Source organism: Vanellus vanellus, assembly GCF_965231255.1.
Source record: "Vanellus vanellus genome assembly, chromosome: 4".
Classification (NCBI taxonomy): Eukaryota; Metazoa; Chordata; class Aves; order Charadriiformes; family Charadriidae; genus Vanellus; species Vanellus vanellus.
Genome location: NC_138909.1, coordinates 17499046 through 17513602, shown reverse-complemented (window position 1 = coordinate 17513602; position 14557 = coordinate 17499046). Strand labels below are relative to the sequence as shown.

Genomic DNA, 14557 nt, shown 5'->3' with positions numbered 1-14557 from the left:
AGCAGTGGTCTGCTCAGCTGGAAACAGCTGTTTCTATTGCAAGCAGTGAGCTACACTTAACAAATTTCTGTTCAACGTTTTGTTCGCCTCAAATAGAAAAGTAGCAGCTGCCAAAGTTCCCAAAGTTAGTGTTTAGAAGTAGGTGATTAAAACTTAATTTTAGATTAATTTTAGAGGTGTGTTCATTTATAGAGATGCTGAGAGCTTGTATTTGTCTTTGATTTTTAATGATGGCTATAGACTTCTCTGGTATATCATGCCATCGTTCCATTTATGTATAGATATATGTTTAGTTTGCTAAGTTCCACACTTAAAGAGGTACATTCAAAATAGAAATCTGGGTGATATTCTATGTATGTGGATACTGTTCTCATAAAGAAAATCCAAACTGACTTAGATAATGATACAGCTTGAACTGCTTATTAGAAGAAACTTAATCTAAGCATATGCAGCATTTGGAAAAGGTGACTGAAAAGAAAGATTAAAATTTGAAGTTCTTGAACGTAAATAATGAACACAGCTGTCATATGGTATAAAGCAGTAAATTATTTCATACGGGCTTCATTTGTACTAGTAAATAATTTTTATCCTCACCTCCTGAAGACCTTTAGTTGCTGAATTTGGCAGTTTGCAAGTAGGGAAGTAACTGTATAATAATCGATACCTAATGATACAAAGATTTTACCTTTTTCTGAAAACAGCTTGTTTTCAAGAAAAGTTACCAGTAGGTGCTTATGCTAAGCTTGCACAATTCCTTAGCTGTTTGCCATAAGAATTTTTGGTTGCCAAAATGACAAATTTGACTAGGTTTTATCTGCAAAGTCATGTGTAAATTTTTTGCCTAGACCTGTATGGAATATCATAGAGAAAATGAGGAGAGTGTGTGGGATTAGTAAGGAGAGGTGGGGGTGACAAAAGTGACAACTGGTCCATAGGAGACCAAGCTCTTTCTGTTACTCAAAAGCTGTTTGTTTTCACTAGGTACACTTCTAGTCTGTTTTGAGAATGTTGTTCCTATGTGAGGGAATGTAGCTCTTTGCTTTGTTTGGAACACGTCCATCATCTCTGCAAATGCATAGTAAGTGCCAGTGTACAGCCAGTCATGTACTGGGCTGCTTACTGGTTACGTTTAGTAGATAAAAAGGAAAATCCATGTTGTACATCGTTAAAAACAATTACTATATAGGGTGCTTTCTTGAAAAGATGAAAAAACTTGGACTTCTAAAAGATAAATAGCGTTAGGTTAAAAGCAGACCTGTTGGAGTATAACTAGTATTTTTCAAAGTCTGATCAGGTTAGCAGAAGGTATTGGTATTGACAAACTCAATGAAAATAATGGGATACTGTCCAGCTGTGTGAAATGTAAATCGTAATACGTGATATCATAATACATGAGTATTTATGATCCTCATTTTTTTTAGACAGTTCTTAGTTTAATAAAAAAGTGTTTATTTAAATGCTTATGTGACAGATTTGAATGTGCCACAGGATCTTGGAGAACGAGGGGAATCAAATGCTTGGAATCTGCCCAGGCTATGAAATTGGTTGTGCAGAGTTTCTTGTTGCTGGTTTATTAATAGAGATTTATTTTTAGCTGAACGTTATGGTGAATTGTTAGAGACAGACGGTTTGGGTTTTTTTCAGTGTATTGAGCAATGCCTTCTTAAATAGTTTATTTTCCCCATTTTTGAAGCCATGAAAAATTATGAAATTGAAGTTATATCATTGCAGCAATGTTGGTTCTGCAAGTTTTTGAAAGTAAGTTTGTCACTAATGCATGCAGATAAATTGTCCAAATTGTATGACCAACAATTGACCAACAGCTACTTCCATTCTGAAACTGACTAAAAATAGAAAAAATGAAAAAAATTTATAATGTGCTTCTAAAACAGTGGCTTCTATACAAGTTTCCTCAAACAGAAGGTGAAGTCACGCTTCAAATAATGAATTGTGCGTATTTCTTTTTTTTAAGATTTCATCCGTGGGAAGACAGTAATCCACTGACTGAACTGGTTTGTGATCGCATGGCCTCATTTAGCTGTTGTGCTGCAGTTTTCCTAGCCTTGTAGTGAGAGAGGCAATGAACAATGAGCTTCAGGTCTTGTTCTGCCTCTGGATTGCTTCTCATTGGAGTAGGCTTGTGACCTGCAAGCTTACTGCGAGTGTGGAATTGTGAATAGCGTAGGAAAAGAGACAACAGCATGCTGCTGATCATACTAGCAAATATACAGATAAAGGCAGGTGGAACCTTAGTTCAGATAAAGAAGTTCGAGGGGATAAAGTTAACGTTGTATAAATTAGAAGACATCCTGCATAATAAATCCTGTCTTTGTAAAGAAAGGGTTTCACTAGACTTGGTGAGCTCATTGAAATATACTTTAGCTTATATGTGCAAGGCAAACAAGTGATTTCATGTTCTACTACTCTTTTCTATATTAGCAACTGAAAACCTTAAAAAAAAAAAAAAAAAAAAAAGGCTTTAATAACAGATATTTTGAAAAACTAACCAGTAGAGCATGTAATGGATTTATCTGGTGTATCTTTGAATGATCCTGTGGAAATGTGCGCATTCTAAAACAGTGTGGCTCCTGTATAGCCAGTTTTAACTTTATGAATCCCAATGTAACTAATTAAAAAGGAAATGTTGTTAGTAACAATATGTGAACTCACAGAATAATTGGGTTGTAATTCAATCTGTCAGCTCTGCTGCCATTCATAAACTCAGGGTTTATGAAGGCCTCAGAAATCTCAGATTGAATTACAGCTTTATTCTGTACATAACCTGGAACAATGTATATCTTAGCATTTCATTTGTGAGACTGAGGATGTTTTATAATCCTGAAAATATTACTGAAATGTATACTTACCATAAAATTCCAATTTTACACTTGGAGAAAAAATTATACTGCAGTGCAATTCACAATTTTTTATTTAGACTTTACATCAATTACATTAGGGCTTTCACTGTGGATGTTTATATGCATAAACCGCTTACTTTTCTTGCGTTGTGTGTATGTGAAAGATTGTCTTACATATCTATATTTCAGGTAAAACAAATGACTGTCTAGAGTGTTTACATTCTGTTTAATACTTAGTTTGGTTTACTATTGAAATACAGTTTTACTAGTTGCCAGAAAATTACCCTTCAACCTTATTTATACCATTTTCTTAACACAATAAAGTCATTTATGGAACAGAGCTCAAAATATTTGTATATGTACTGTATTTACAGATTTTTATTTTAGGACTTCATTCTCTCAAGGCAGTTCTTGAATATTCTCTGTCCTCAGGTTGCTGAGTCAAACCATGAAGGACCATTTGGTAAGAGTGGCGAATGAAGCAGAATTTATCTTGAGCAGACAGAGAGCAGAGGATATTAACCGCCATGCTGAATTTGAGGTAAGAAATGAAATCTTTTTTTTTAAAAAAAAAAAAACCAAAACAAAACACCAAAACATAACAAGCCCACTGTGTTTGAGGATTCCGATGTGTGATACAGACTTTTCAGGCACAGGAGGTTCCATCCTGAAAGGTGCTTCGCAGTTGTAGGGTGTTTTGATAGTTTGCCACTAGCTTTGATGGAAAACCAGACTGTGCAGAGCAGCTCAGAACTTCTCAGAATCTGTGAGCCATAGTTGGTGGGAGAAGGAATTTTATCATACCAATATGATAAAATTTTTCTTTTTTTTCTTTTCCATGAAGCAAATATCACTGTATGTGTTAAAGGTGCTTAGTGTCACAGTCAAGCTATAACTCTTAAAAAAACACCTTACTGAAGATAAATGATAAGAGCCTGTTACGTGCAATACGAGAGATTACTTTTTCTTTTTTTATCATTTGCTATTTCACTTAATCCACCTCTAAAACCATTTTCCTTATGTTTTACATGCCTCAATGTGGTTTTGTTATGTTCTTGTATTTTCATCCCACTTAAGGGATTCTAAAGTGAAATAATGGTCTTTGTTTTTACAGACTTGCAGTAAAAATACAAGCCTTTTTTCTGAATCGCTTTAGTCATACCTCCAATTTTGGATCTTGGTTACATCATGTATTCCTCTGTTCTTTAATTATTGGGTTGTTTAAATAAAAATGAAGCTAAATCTCACTAAATTCACTAATATTCTGCTTAAAGAGTACTTAGTCTTTCTTCTGACATGTGATATTACTTGTGGTTTTGTTTTTAAAATGAAGCATTAAGAGATTGAAGGCACATTTGTGCTTAACTTATTTCTAAACTGTTTCTCTCTTAAATCTTTACTTGAAAAAATACTCCCCAAAGATGAAAGCATATTTGTCTTAGGCAGTGCTTATGTTCTAAAGGTCATCTGTGTTGGCCTCAGGATTCAAGCTGTGCGTTGTTTAATAACATATCTGCACTTCATCTAGAGCTAGTTCCCCCCTCCTGCAAACAGAGATGTTGTAAGATATCTACAGTACCATTTTGCAATGGTGAAATAGCAGGCATGTTTCATTTATTACATGAAGGGTTTGGCGACAGTCCTGTGGAGATGAAAAGTGCATCTTTTTACTTTGTTGCCTGATAATCATTGGAGCGGGACGTGCCTGACATCTTTTGCTCTGGATTTATGCAGAAGCTCCATGCATGACATGGCATTATTGATTAGATGAACACCCCACTTTTTTCTTCAGATGCAAACTATTCACAAAGGTGTGTGTGTATGTGAGAAACCTGTGTGAAGGGTTCTGTCATGTAAATACGGGCTGTCGATGAATACAGTTGTTCAGTGACAACTTCACCTTAGCCTTATTTCAAGACTCAAGACACCTTTTTATGATGTCTGGAAGAAATTTACACTGGGCATCACCTTACATTTTTAATATAGCTCTGAGTTTTGCTGTGACAACTCTCTAGGATAAGAGTTGGCTGATACTTTTTTAAGTTGATGCTGTTCTGAATCTGTGCTATCTCAGTCTGATGGCTCAAGAGGTTTAACTCATCAGGTTGAAGTTAAACAGAAATGAATGTACTGAAATAGCAGCACTCTGTTTATCAAGTTTAGGCTTGTTATTGTGTTGGAAAAACTTAGATCTAGCATCACTTCTGCAAGTGTGCATATCGAGGATATACAACTATCAAATTTTACCAAATGTTTAAATAACAAACCTGGTGTCTCATGAAGTTAGCCTTACTGATGTCTGTGGCAGACTTCAGTAGTATGTTTCTTTTGTGGAAGGGGGAACCGTTAGTCACATTCATTTGAATCTGCGGGTATCACATCAACAATCAGAAACTCGTGTGTAGTGTTCCATCCATCCATGGTATGGTCTGGTTTTCACATGTCCTGTCAAGTGTGCTTGACTTTTTTTAGCACAATGGTACTTTTTAGCCATAGTGTTCCTTGTAGCCTTTTAAAGCAGTGCTCAGGGCTGTCGAAAACTTGCCATTCTTCTGTCATGTGCCCAGAAATGGATCTGTCACCTGACTAGACTGGAGCCATTCCATCACTTGATGGGAAGAGATCTGTTGATGGGCTGTGTATTGCAATTGTTAGGTGTGTTCTCATTGTATGAATGGGTGTGGATGTTGATACCTGTGTTTTGGTCCTAACACTCCTGTCGTGACACACTTACAGGCATGTGACAGGAAGGACTTGCAAATAAGAGAAAAGAGACTTTCAAAACAATTCATACAGCCTTTGATCTGGTTCATTTCTCCAAATTGAGGAGCTGTAAGGAAGCAGAGTAGCAGATGATGAGCACTAAGCTAAAGATTCTTTTGCTAGCCTGACTGGTGTGGTTTGGTCACCTACATGCACCTGTTCCCTTGAATCGCTGCTTTGTCTTCCATCTGTTCTTAAGAAATGAGTTGGAAAGAAGATGGTATTCTTCCAGTCATGAGAGGCTCTGTGTGGTCAGTCCATTGAATACAATATCCCATCTGCCATGGCGTATGTCTGGAAAAGAGTGATTTTACAAGGAAGCAGATAGGCTATACTTTCATAAATTCTTTCTTATCTTATAGAGATCTTCTATAGAGATCTTCTATAGAGATCTCAGAGACTTCTGTAACCAGGGGTCATGTCTTTAATAAATAGTGTTGTGATTTTTCTGCTGTGAATTTTTCCAATTTTTTCCAATTTTAAAATTTGATGTAAATATTTTGCACCAATAATGTCCTAAGACAAGGAATTTCCCTGCTGTGACAGTTGAAGAAAGCAAGCAGATCCTGTGTACAATGAAAAGATTAAACATTTTCTTGGTAAATAGTGTGATCCTATAACATTTAGCCCTGAAGAATGGTATATGCAAATGTGGTTTTGATCACCTTTAAAAGCATTTTGTGATTGTGGTAAGTTCTAGTTGCAAAGCTGCAACATTTTTTAAAAAATGGTTGGGATGAGCTGGCGTGGTTCAAATCAGAAGCAAGCTTTGCCACCTGAGCTATGGAGAGAAAGGAGATGAGGCTGGTTGAGTGAAGTATAAAGATCCAGAGGCAAATGAGAAATTCCACAAGAACCATTACCCGTTTTTCATTTTTATTCAGACTTGCATTTCTGGTGTTTCAGATCACATATGAAATATTCCATTATAACATTAGATCAGCAAAAATCCAACCCCCAAATTTCTTTCGAAAGACCTGTAACATGTTTACTGCTACCTGTTTTTAATTCTCCCATTTCTAAAAGTCATTACAAAGATGAACCTTGCAATATGTGTGTCAGATTTTGGACAGGTTTACACCATGGTGATAGTTTGTTTTTTGTTTTTTGTTTTTTTTTTTTTTTTTGAAAGGCAAGGGTAATTTTAAAATTGAAAGGCAATATATCTTGTCATTTAAAGCTGAAGTCTGGTATTTGGGGCACATAGAGGCAGGAGAAAGCAACGGGAAATTTACACAAGCTTCATAACAAAGTTCTCTAGTTACATACTATTGTATAGTATTTGGTTATACATGGGATAAAGCTGGTCATTTTAAGAGGAACAAAGAACCTAGGTGAGACACTGCTGTGCTGAACAACTGCGCTTTAGAAATGTGATGCAAGAAAGTATTTGTCATTTGACATTTTAAAAGTTTCACAGAGTGCAGAAGGGAAGGTACCACTCCTATTTGTTTCTTAATTTATTGCAAATAAAGGACAGGTCTTTTCCTTCCAGAAACAGATTGAGAAGTGTTCACCTATCGATTGTTTCACAGCCAGGAGGGAGAGAAGCAGCAGCAAATGTGGCACGTATTCACTTTGCTGTATAAGGTCTGATTGGGCCTTTCTTTGCTATGTCTCCATGTAGCGGGACCCTGCGTTGATCAGAATATTGAGAAGAAAGTGTATACCCTTTCCATAAAGTAGGATGACCAAAAGCATTGGAAGAGACTCTAAAGCAGGGGTGGGCTTTTTTTGCATACTGTTCCGGTTTGTGCTGGAACTTTCAATATGCAGGAAACTCTGAGTCCCTGGGTGAGATAGATTTAAATTAAAAGGACTTGGAAAGAAATCTTCTCTCCTCCCTATGTCTTCTCAAAGCAATTCTCTCTCAGAAACTTCAAATTAAGAGTCTTGAACAGTAGCAAAATCTGCACATCCCCTTCTTCTGTGTCTGGTGGCAAGAAGGGCATCTGTCATCTCAGCTTGGCTATTTTTCTGTTTTTTCCTTGTTGTCAGGAGTCTTTGTCTGCATTTGAATTGCAGACCCCTGCTTTGCCTCTGCAATCCTGCACTCCAGAAGCTTCTTCAAACTGGAGGTGCTCAGCTTCCCTCGCAGAAGATGCAGTCTCCCACCTTCTCTAGAGAGCTCTACCTTACAACTCAGCAGCCTGGACAAAGACAAAAAGTCTTTCTCTTCGGTGTCTGGCCACTTCTTTTTTTAATAGGAGATGATATAAGTAACATAACAAATTATGAGCAAGCCACTTATGCTGTCTTTCTTCTTAGCTGGTATTGTAAAAAAGACAGGAAAAAAATTTGCATTAGAGATGAAGGATTGGTTGTGAGAGGTTGTTGTATGGCTGAATACAAAGGTCGACTTTTTTATTTCTTTTTTTCTTTTCCCCCAATCTTTTCTTCGCTTATGTTTTCACTGCTATCTCTATAAGTAGTTACGTCTCTGAATATAGACATATGGGGAGGTCGCAGGGAGACCCAAGACGTACTCACCCATTTTTACAATGTGATTAAGCTTCAAAGAAGCCTGATGAAGCAATATTCCACTCATTTCTCTAGTGAGGTGTCAGTGAAGCACACGTTTTTACAGTGAATGTGGAAATGTGAGCATTCCTAACAGAACTTATAACCCTTACAACCTTAAATTTTGTCTCGTGTCCCTAGGATTTCTATGCACAGGTCTCGTAAGCATTTTTCAAAATTGCTCCCTGAGCGTTTGATAGAGCTGAAAATCCTGAAGAGGAACCTCTTTATGCCTGAATTCCAACAACCGGTTTCATGCTACCACCTAGACTGCTTTCTAGAAATGACCTTGAAATATGTGGTGATTCGCACTGTGTCTTAGATTATGTGTGCAGACTGCTGCAGAGTCGGGCCTACGAGAATAATTGGATTTGGTGTGAGGAGGGGGAGGGAATTTTGTACTCTAATTGACTTTATTTTATAATTTATGACAGGAGTGCCTCTTGCCTTGGATATGCATCCTGTCTTATATAAATCTCTTCATGTATTTCTGTGTGAATATACATATTTATAGAATTCTAAATATGTAAACCTGCAAGTGTTTTAGGCCTGGTCTGTTCCAGCATCACAGTGTTTCATCTTTCTAGTGAAGGTGTAGTTTGCTGTTGGATGGCAGTACTGGATTTTGACCAAAATATGTGATCCCATATCTCAGTGCTTGTGCAAAGTGTTTTTGATGAATATTCTTCAGTGACGTGAGGGTGTTTTGCCTGTAGGATTCACATGGAGGAATAGGAAAATGGGGGCAAAAGGTACTATACAGAGCCATTCGTAATGTTGCACATCTTGAGTGTGTGTAGAGGAGCAAGAGACAGTGCAACACATTAATTTCCAGAAAACTTTCTAGAATGGATGGGCAAGGATTAATTATTCTGAGTCTGTGATGAAAACAGACACTTTGTTAATTTTTTCAGTAAAATGTACTTGCTGCTGTAATTTACAAACTAACCTGCCTCTTCAAAGTGTCTTTTTTAAAACAGTGTGGTGTTCTTCCCTTGAATTTTTGGTCTTTTTTTTTCAAATTCTCATCTTCTGTAGAAATATAAAGTGCTGGCATTCTTGTTATTGGCTGTTTCTGTTGATTAACTGAGAATTTCACATGACTTTGCATTTGTTATAAATCATGCTAGGCAGCTAACTTCTCTGCATGATTTCTTTTCTATAATTAAATCTAGCATTTCCAGCTGCTGTAAAATTTGTTGCCCTTTTCTGTTCAGTTATGTTTTTTCATGCGGAAGACTTGGACTTCCTTACAGTTTTAATTCTTATTCAGTATCAATTTATAGGCTGTGTGTAATAAACTGAGTGTTTTACTTCATGGCTCATGCTGAGAAATGAATCTTAATGTTAATACAAGTATTGCCTTGACAGAGATAAGACACAAGACTAGGCAAGCGTTCCAATAGTGACTTGGGTGTAGCTATTTGCTTTTTGTTTCCTCGGCACAAAACAAAATTCTGTGGTAACATTGATTGATAATCTTGTTTATTCTGCACCTTTTCCTCTTTGGTGTATTAAGCATTAAATGTTAGAAGATGTTATTTGTATCAGAGGAAGTAACTAAAAAGTACTGCAAATCGATTGTGGCAGAATACCGGTAAGTCAAAGAGAATGTTTGAGAGCCATTGAAAGAATTATGAAAAGGTATTTGGTCTTTGTAATTTCTGTAGATGATTGTTATTTCTATATGTAACAAACAGTTATTACAGGAAAGTAAGTTTTAATCCTTGACTGGGTCCCTATTCTCCATATAATTTTCCAGTGTTTTTAATAAAAGCTGCTTTGTTATAGAACTCATGCGTCAAATAATCTTTCTGTGGCTCTTACAGCGTTCTTTTATACGAAGTGTTATTCAACACACTTAATGGCAATGACCTTATTTATTAGAACAAAATATTTTGGAGTGCTTTCAATGGGTATTCTGTCTAGTAGTGTGGGTTATCAGCAATGAATCTTTACAGAACATATGAAGATAATGGATAGCGCAAGTTGTAGGCGTCCTGTAGTAATGTAACCAAAAGTTATAGTCCAAAAGATTGCAAAGATGTAATGTGGCAAAACGGAAGTCAGATGTACCCTCATGGAAAAATGAGGCTTTACATGTTTCATTATGAATGGGCTTAACTCTCTCCCAAATTTTGATTTTTTTTAATAAACTCTGTCCTTTGCATTGGGCAGGTTAGGCATTATAGCACCATCTGTCGGTAGAAGGAAGAAAAAGTTTTACTTTCATTTCTAAACACGGGTTTTTTTGAAGGATTATAAATTCTTCAACAGAGTGCTAAGCATGGAAGGATATATTTTTTTTCCATTAGAGGATTAACCATTTTTTTTTTCTGGTGCAATATGTTGACAAATCCCAAACGAGAAAATTAAATTTCTCATATTCCTGAGGTGACAATTTTTAGGATTCATTGTCTTATGTGAGTCAAAGGATACTGAAATGAGTAGTTCTTTTTTGGTTTGAAAGGTATAACATTTTCATTGTGCTTTGGGAAGTGTTTGGGTAAAGCATTGTCTGATTATGAAAGGAGGAGTGAAAAATTGTGGTTTCTCTTTCACTATGCTTTAATAAGCAATGGAAGGAGAAGAAATGAAAACTTGCACTGGAATGCTGAGATACCTTTTTTTTTTTTGTTATATCTCAATTTTAAATCAAAATACATTACACAAATATGTCTAAGAGCTATCAAAGGTATAATAATACTGTTTCTGAAGCAGCTTGAAAGAAAATTTAGTTTAGAGCTGCTCTCTCCTATAGACTTTTCTGAAGAAAGCCAATAGACTTTTCTGAATGTTATCTCCATTACCATTTTTGGATAACATTCTTTGCAAATTATAAGACAAACTGTGTGAAGAATTAAATCTAATAAGTATCAACGTATTACTGGAGTTTTCAAATCATATTGAATATGGAAATGAAATAGATTCATAACTGTAACTATTTCATTTTTAAAAACTATTTTTTTTTCTGATGCTAATGAAGTTTATTGCTTTGTAATTAATACTTATTGTTTAGCAGTATCTTGTTGAGACTCTTCCACATTTTATAATACATGCTATGTTTCATTTAGATGCTAAGTGTAATTTGAAAAAAAATCCAGGAACGTATGAGTCTTCTGCACAGTCTGTTACAATATTAGCTATATAAGATTTTAAATTTTTATGGCCCTTTTTTTCTTGTTTTATGTATTTAACACATCTACTTATTTTTCACTTCCTATGAATGATAAACTCCTTTGTTTTAAAAACTTTTTATCCCCCCTTGTAAGTACTGTTACATCTGATTATTTTCACTAGAGATTATCAATGATCTTAATTAATCTGCTGTCCATGGCTTTGGAAGTCTTGGCAGAACGTGCTCTGGAATTCTTGTTATTTTTAGCATTTGTAGACCCTGGAGACCTAAAAATACCTCTGCCAGAAGGAGCCCAAGACTCAATTCCTGTAACCACTTACGTTTTATAATTTTGCCCTGCTACTTTAATGTCTGAATTGAAACAGCATAGGCATGAAGAAAATGGGGTAATTAGAAGAAAGGAGAGCAGTGTCATATGCTTCTGCTGTGATCTATCTTCTTCTAGACTGGGAACAGACATTCTTTTTTGAACTTATCTTTTGCTGTGGCAGTGCATCTTGACTTTTTTTTTTTTGGTGTGAAATCCATAATTGTAAGGCTAACAGAATGGGTTGGTTTTGTTTGGGGTTGTTTTTTTTTGAGGGTGTTTTGTTTGTTTTTTGTTGTTTTTTCATTATTTAGGTCACTAGCTAGCTAAATACCACAATTAGTGCATGCTTACAAGATTCATCAACATAAATAAGGTAATGTCCAAACAATGCTTTATTAGGGTCGGTTTCTGTTCGTTCTTTTTTCTTTTTATTCTAAGTTTAAAACTTGTAACTTAACTTCTTTGAAAGAGTAACTGTTAAAGTAAAATTATACACAGTAAGAAGTGACTAAAGTATAATAATCTATATTGTAGAATATCTCTTCCAGAGCAATGACTTAATGAGTTACTTCTAGGTGGTCATGTGTTAGGAACACAAGTACAGAAATATGAATGTCCTGCAGGCTTCTGGGATAGGAGATGATTTGGCATTAAACTTGAATAGCTAGAACTTTGTTTAGAGCATTCAAAATCCAAAATGATTTAGGATGTTAACACAATCCACTGGGAAATTGCATGCCCTTTTAAATTCATCTACATTAATAACGTTCTTTTGTTTCACAGATTAATAGTTTTCTGAAACTCAAGAGCATCTGTACTGCATTAGACCAAAAGCCCATCAAACTTCTCTTTCTAACAGAGTTGAATAGTACAGGCCTAGGGACAAGCATAAGAGCCGTGCAATTATATAGGGGTGCAGTGCAATTACGTAGGGGTGCTTCCTTGGTTCTACCCAGGTGGCAGGGATCACAATTTGGACAAAGACTTCCAGTTCTCTGTATGAATTTCACCTGTTTTACGTCCCAGTCACTGTATTAGCATTTTTCATGTTTGATTGTTGTTTTTACTACCTTGACTTAGAGGTATCAGCAAGATTTGACACCTTTTCAACTGTCCAGTCATTTCTAAATGCATTTAATATCACAATGGAATTCAGTTGGTGATTTGTCTCCACTTTGAAGACTAGCTGTTCTTTTTTTAAACCTGTTTCCTTTGTTTTAATCAATCTGTATCAACATAAAGATGTTCTTATATGCGTTATCTCATCTTGCCTTTCTTTAAATATCTTTTTGGCATTCAAACGGTGGAGTTTCTGAACTGCATCTTTCTTGTCTGTGTCTCCAGTGGCTTGTTGAAAGAAATCTAATGAAGCATGACTTCCCTTTACAAAAGCAATGATGACTCTTGCCAGTGTGTTTATTCCGTTGTTTGCTTTTTGCTCTAAACACAGCTACCAGTTTGCCTTTTATAAATTTCAGACTTACTGCCATGTAATTCCCTGCTGTCCTCCAGAGTCCATTTGGCTTATTTCATTCTCCTGGCACTGAGGCAGTTTGAACAAGAACGCTGTAGCTAATGGCTCAACTGCATTCATCCCTGAGTTCTTCTAGATCACCTGAGTGAATATTGTCTGGTCCTAGCCCTTGGTCACTTGTCAGTTTTCTTTTATAACTTCTCTGCTAGCACTTCTCTGTGGTGGTCTTGTGTTCTAAGAGCTTTTTTTTATCCTTTGATCTTCTATTTGGTCTACAGAGATGCCTTAACAGGCTTACTGCTCCTGATTTATTTGAAAAATAGTTTATTACTATCTTTTATGCCTTTATGCAAGTGTTCCTCAAACTCTTTTGGCCTGCTTAATTCTGTTTTTATGCAAGTGTTCCTCAAACTCTTTTGGCCTGCTTAATTCTGTTTTTAAAACTAATGTGCCGTAGTTGACATACTTTCTGTTTTCCTTCTTTGAACAGACTTCTTGAAGAATGCCATTTTCTTACCGCGTTCTTTCTCTGCCGTTTAACCTTTCCAGCTTTTTTTTTGTCTTTTAAAAAGCCTTTTGATGGATGCCATACGTTTTCTTTGAAGCCCTAATATTGTATCTTTTTATACAGTTTTTGCATTGTTTATAAAAACATTTTCCATGTTTTGCTGCATCTTTTTATGCTCGTAATACGAAAACTAAGCTAGATAGCTAAGAAATTTCTTGCTTCAAATTAGATGTTCCCATCAGAAATGTTGTTGTTCTCACCTATTCATGAAAAATAAATCAGTAGTGTTTACCTTGTTTATTATTCATGTACTGATTTTTATGGTAGCTCGTGCCAGGCAGTGATTCTAAAATACCCTTGACTGAAGTAATATGGTGTATGCAGAGTGTAAATTTCTAGCATTAACAAAGCAGATATCGTGCTTGATTGGAAATTTTCTTCTAAAATTCCTATGTAAAGATAATTTGCTTTACTTCCGTACCTTTTTAACAACAGTGTTAGGTGTTGTTCAGCTCTGAAGAAAAAACACTGGTGACAGTACGTGTCTCTCCTATGTGCTTTATTGTGAGTTGGTTTGATCTAACTGAGAAAGACATTATATTAAAATAATTCTGATATTTGTGCTGACAAAGTCACAAAAGATCTTCAGGGTCTGAGTACCCAAAGGTGTGTATTCTCACTATTCCAACTGGTACATTGGACTTCAATAGTCTACTCAGTTGTAAACTTTCTCTAATTTATTTTTACTTGTATTCAGCATATATTTCTTTGTTGTTACATGATTATTATCTTTTGGCTTCACTGGTCTGTCAATGATAATACCATTTCATTATGGCAAAAAGGAGTGAAGATAAAGGTTAACTCAGAGTCCATCACTTTATATCTAAAATTAGATTCTTTCCTACATTTCTTTTTTCTACACAGAAGTTCCTGTGCTGTTTTATTACCACAATGACTTAGTCTTCCAAGCTCCCCCTACAGTTCC

General features: G+C 35.7%; 1 protein-coding gene across 3 annotated transcripts in view; it reads left to right on the top strand.

The window, feature by feature from the left end:
* LRBA (LPS responsive beige-like anchor protein) overlaps window positions 1-14557 on the top strand; it is a gene marked incomplete at its 5' end in the record, with an annotated part of 425426 nt that overhangs the window by 151195 nt on the left and 259674 nt on the right. For all 3 annotated transcript variants that reach the window (XM_082482677.1, XM_082482676.1, XM_082482675.1), the window contains one exon: window positions 3291-3399. In XM_082482677.1, the coding sequence (XP_082338803.1) occupies window positions 3291-3399 (109 nt within the window). The remainder of the gene's footprint in view (window positions 1-3290; window positions 3400-14557) is intronic.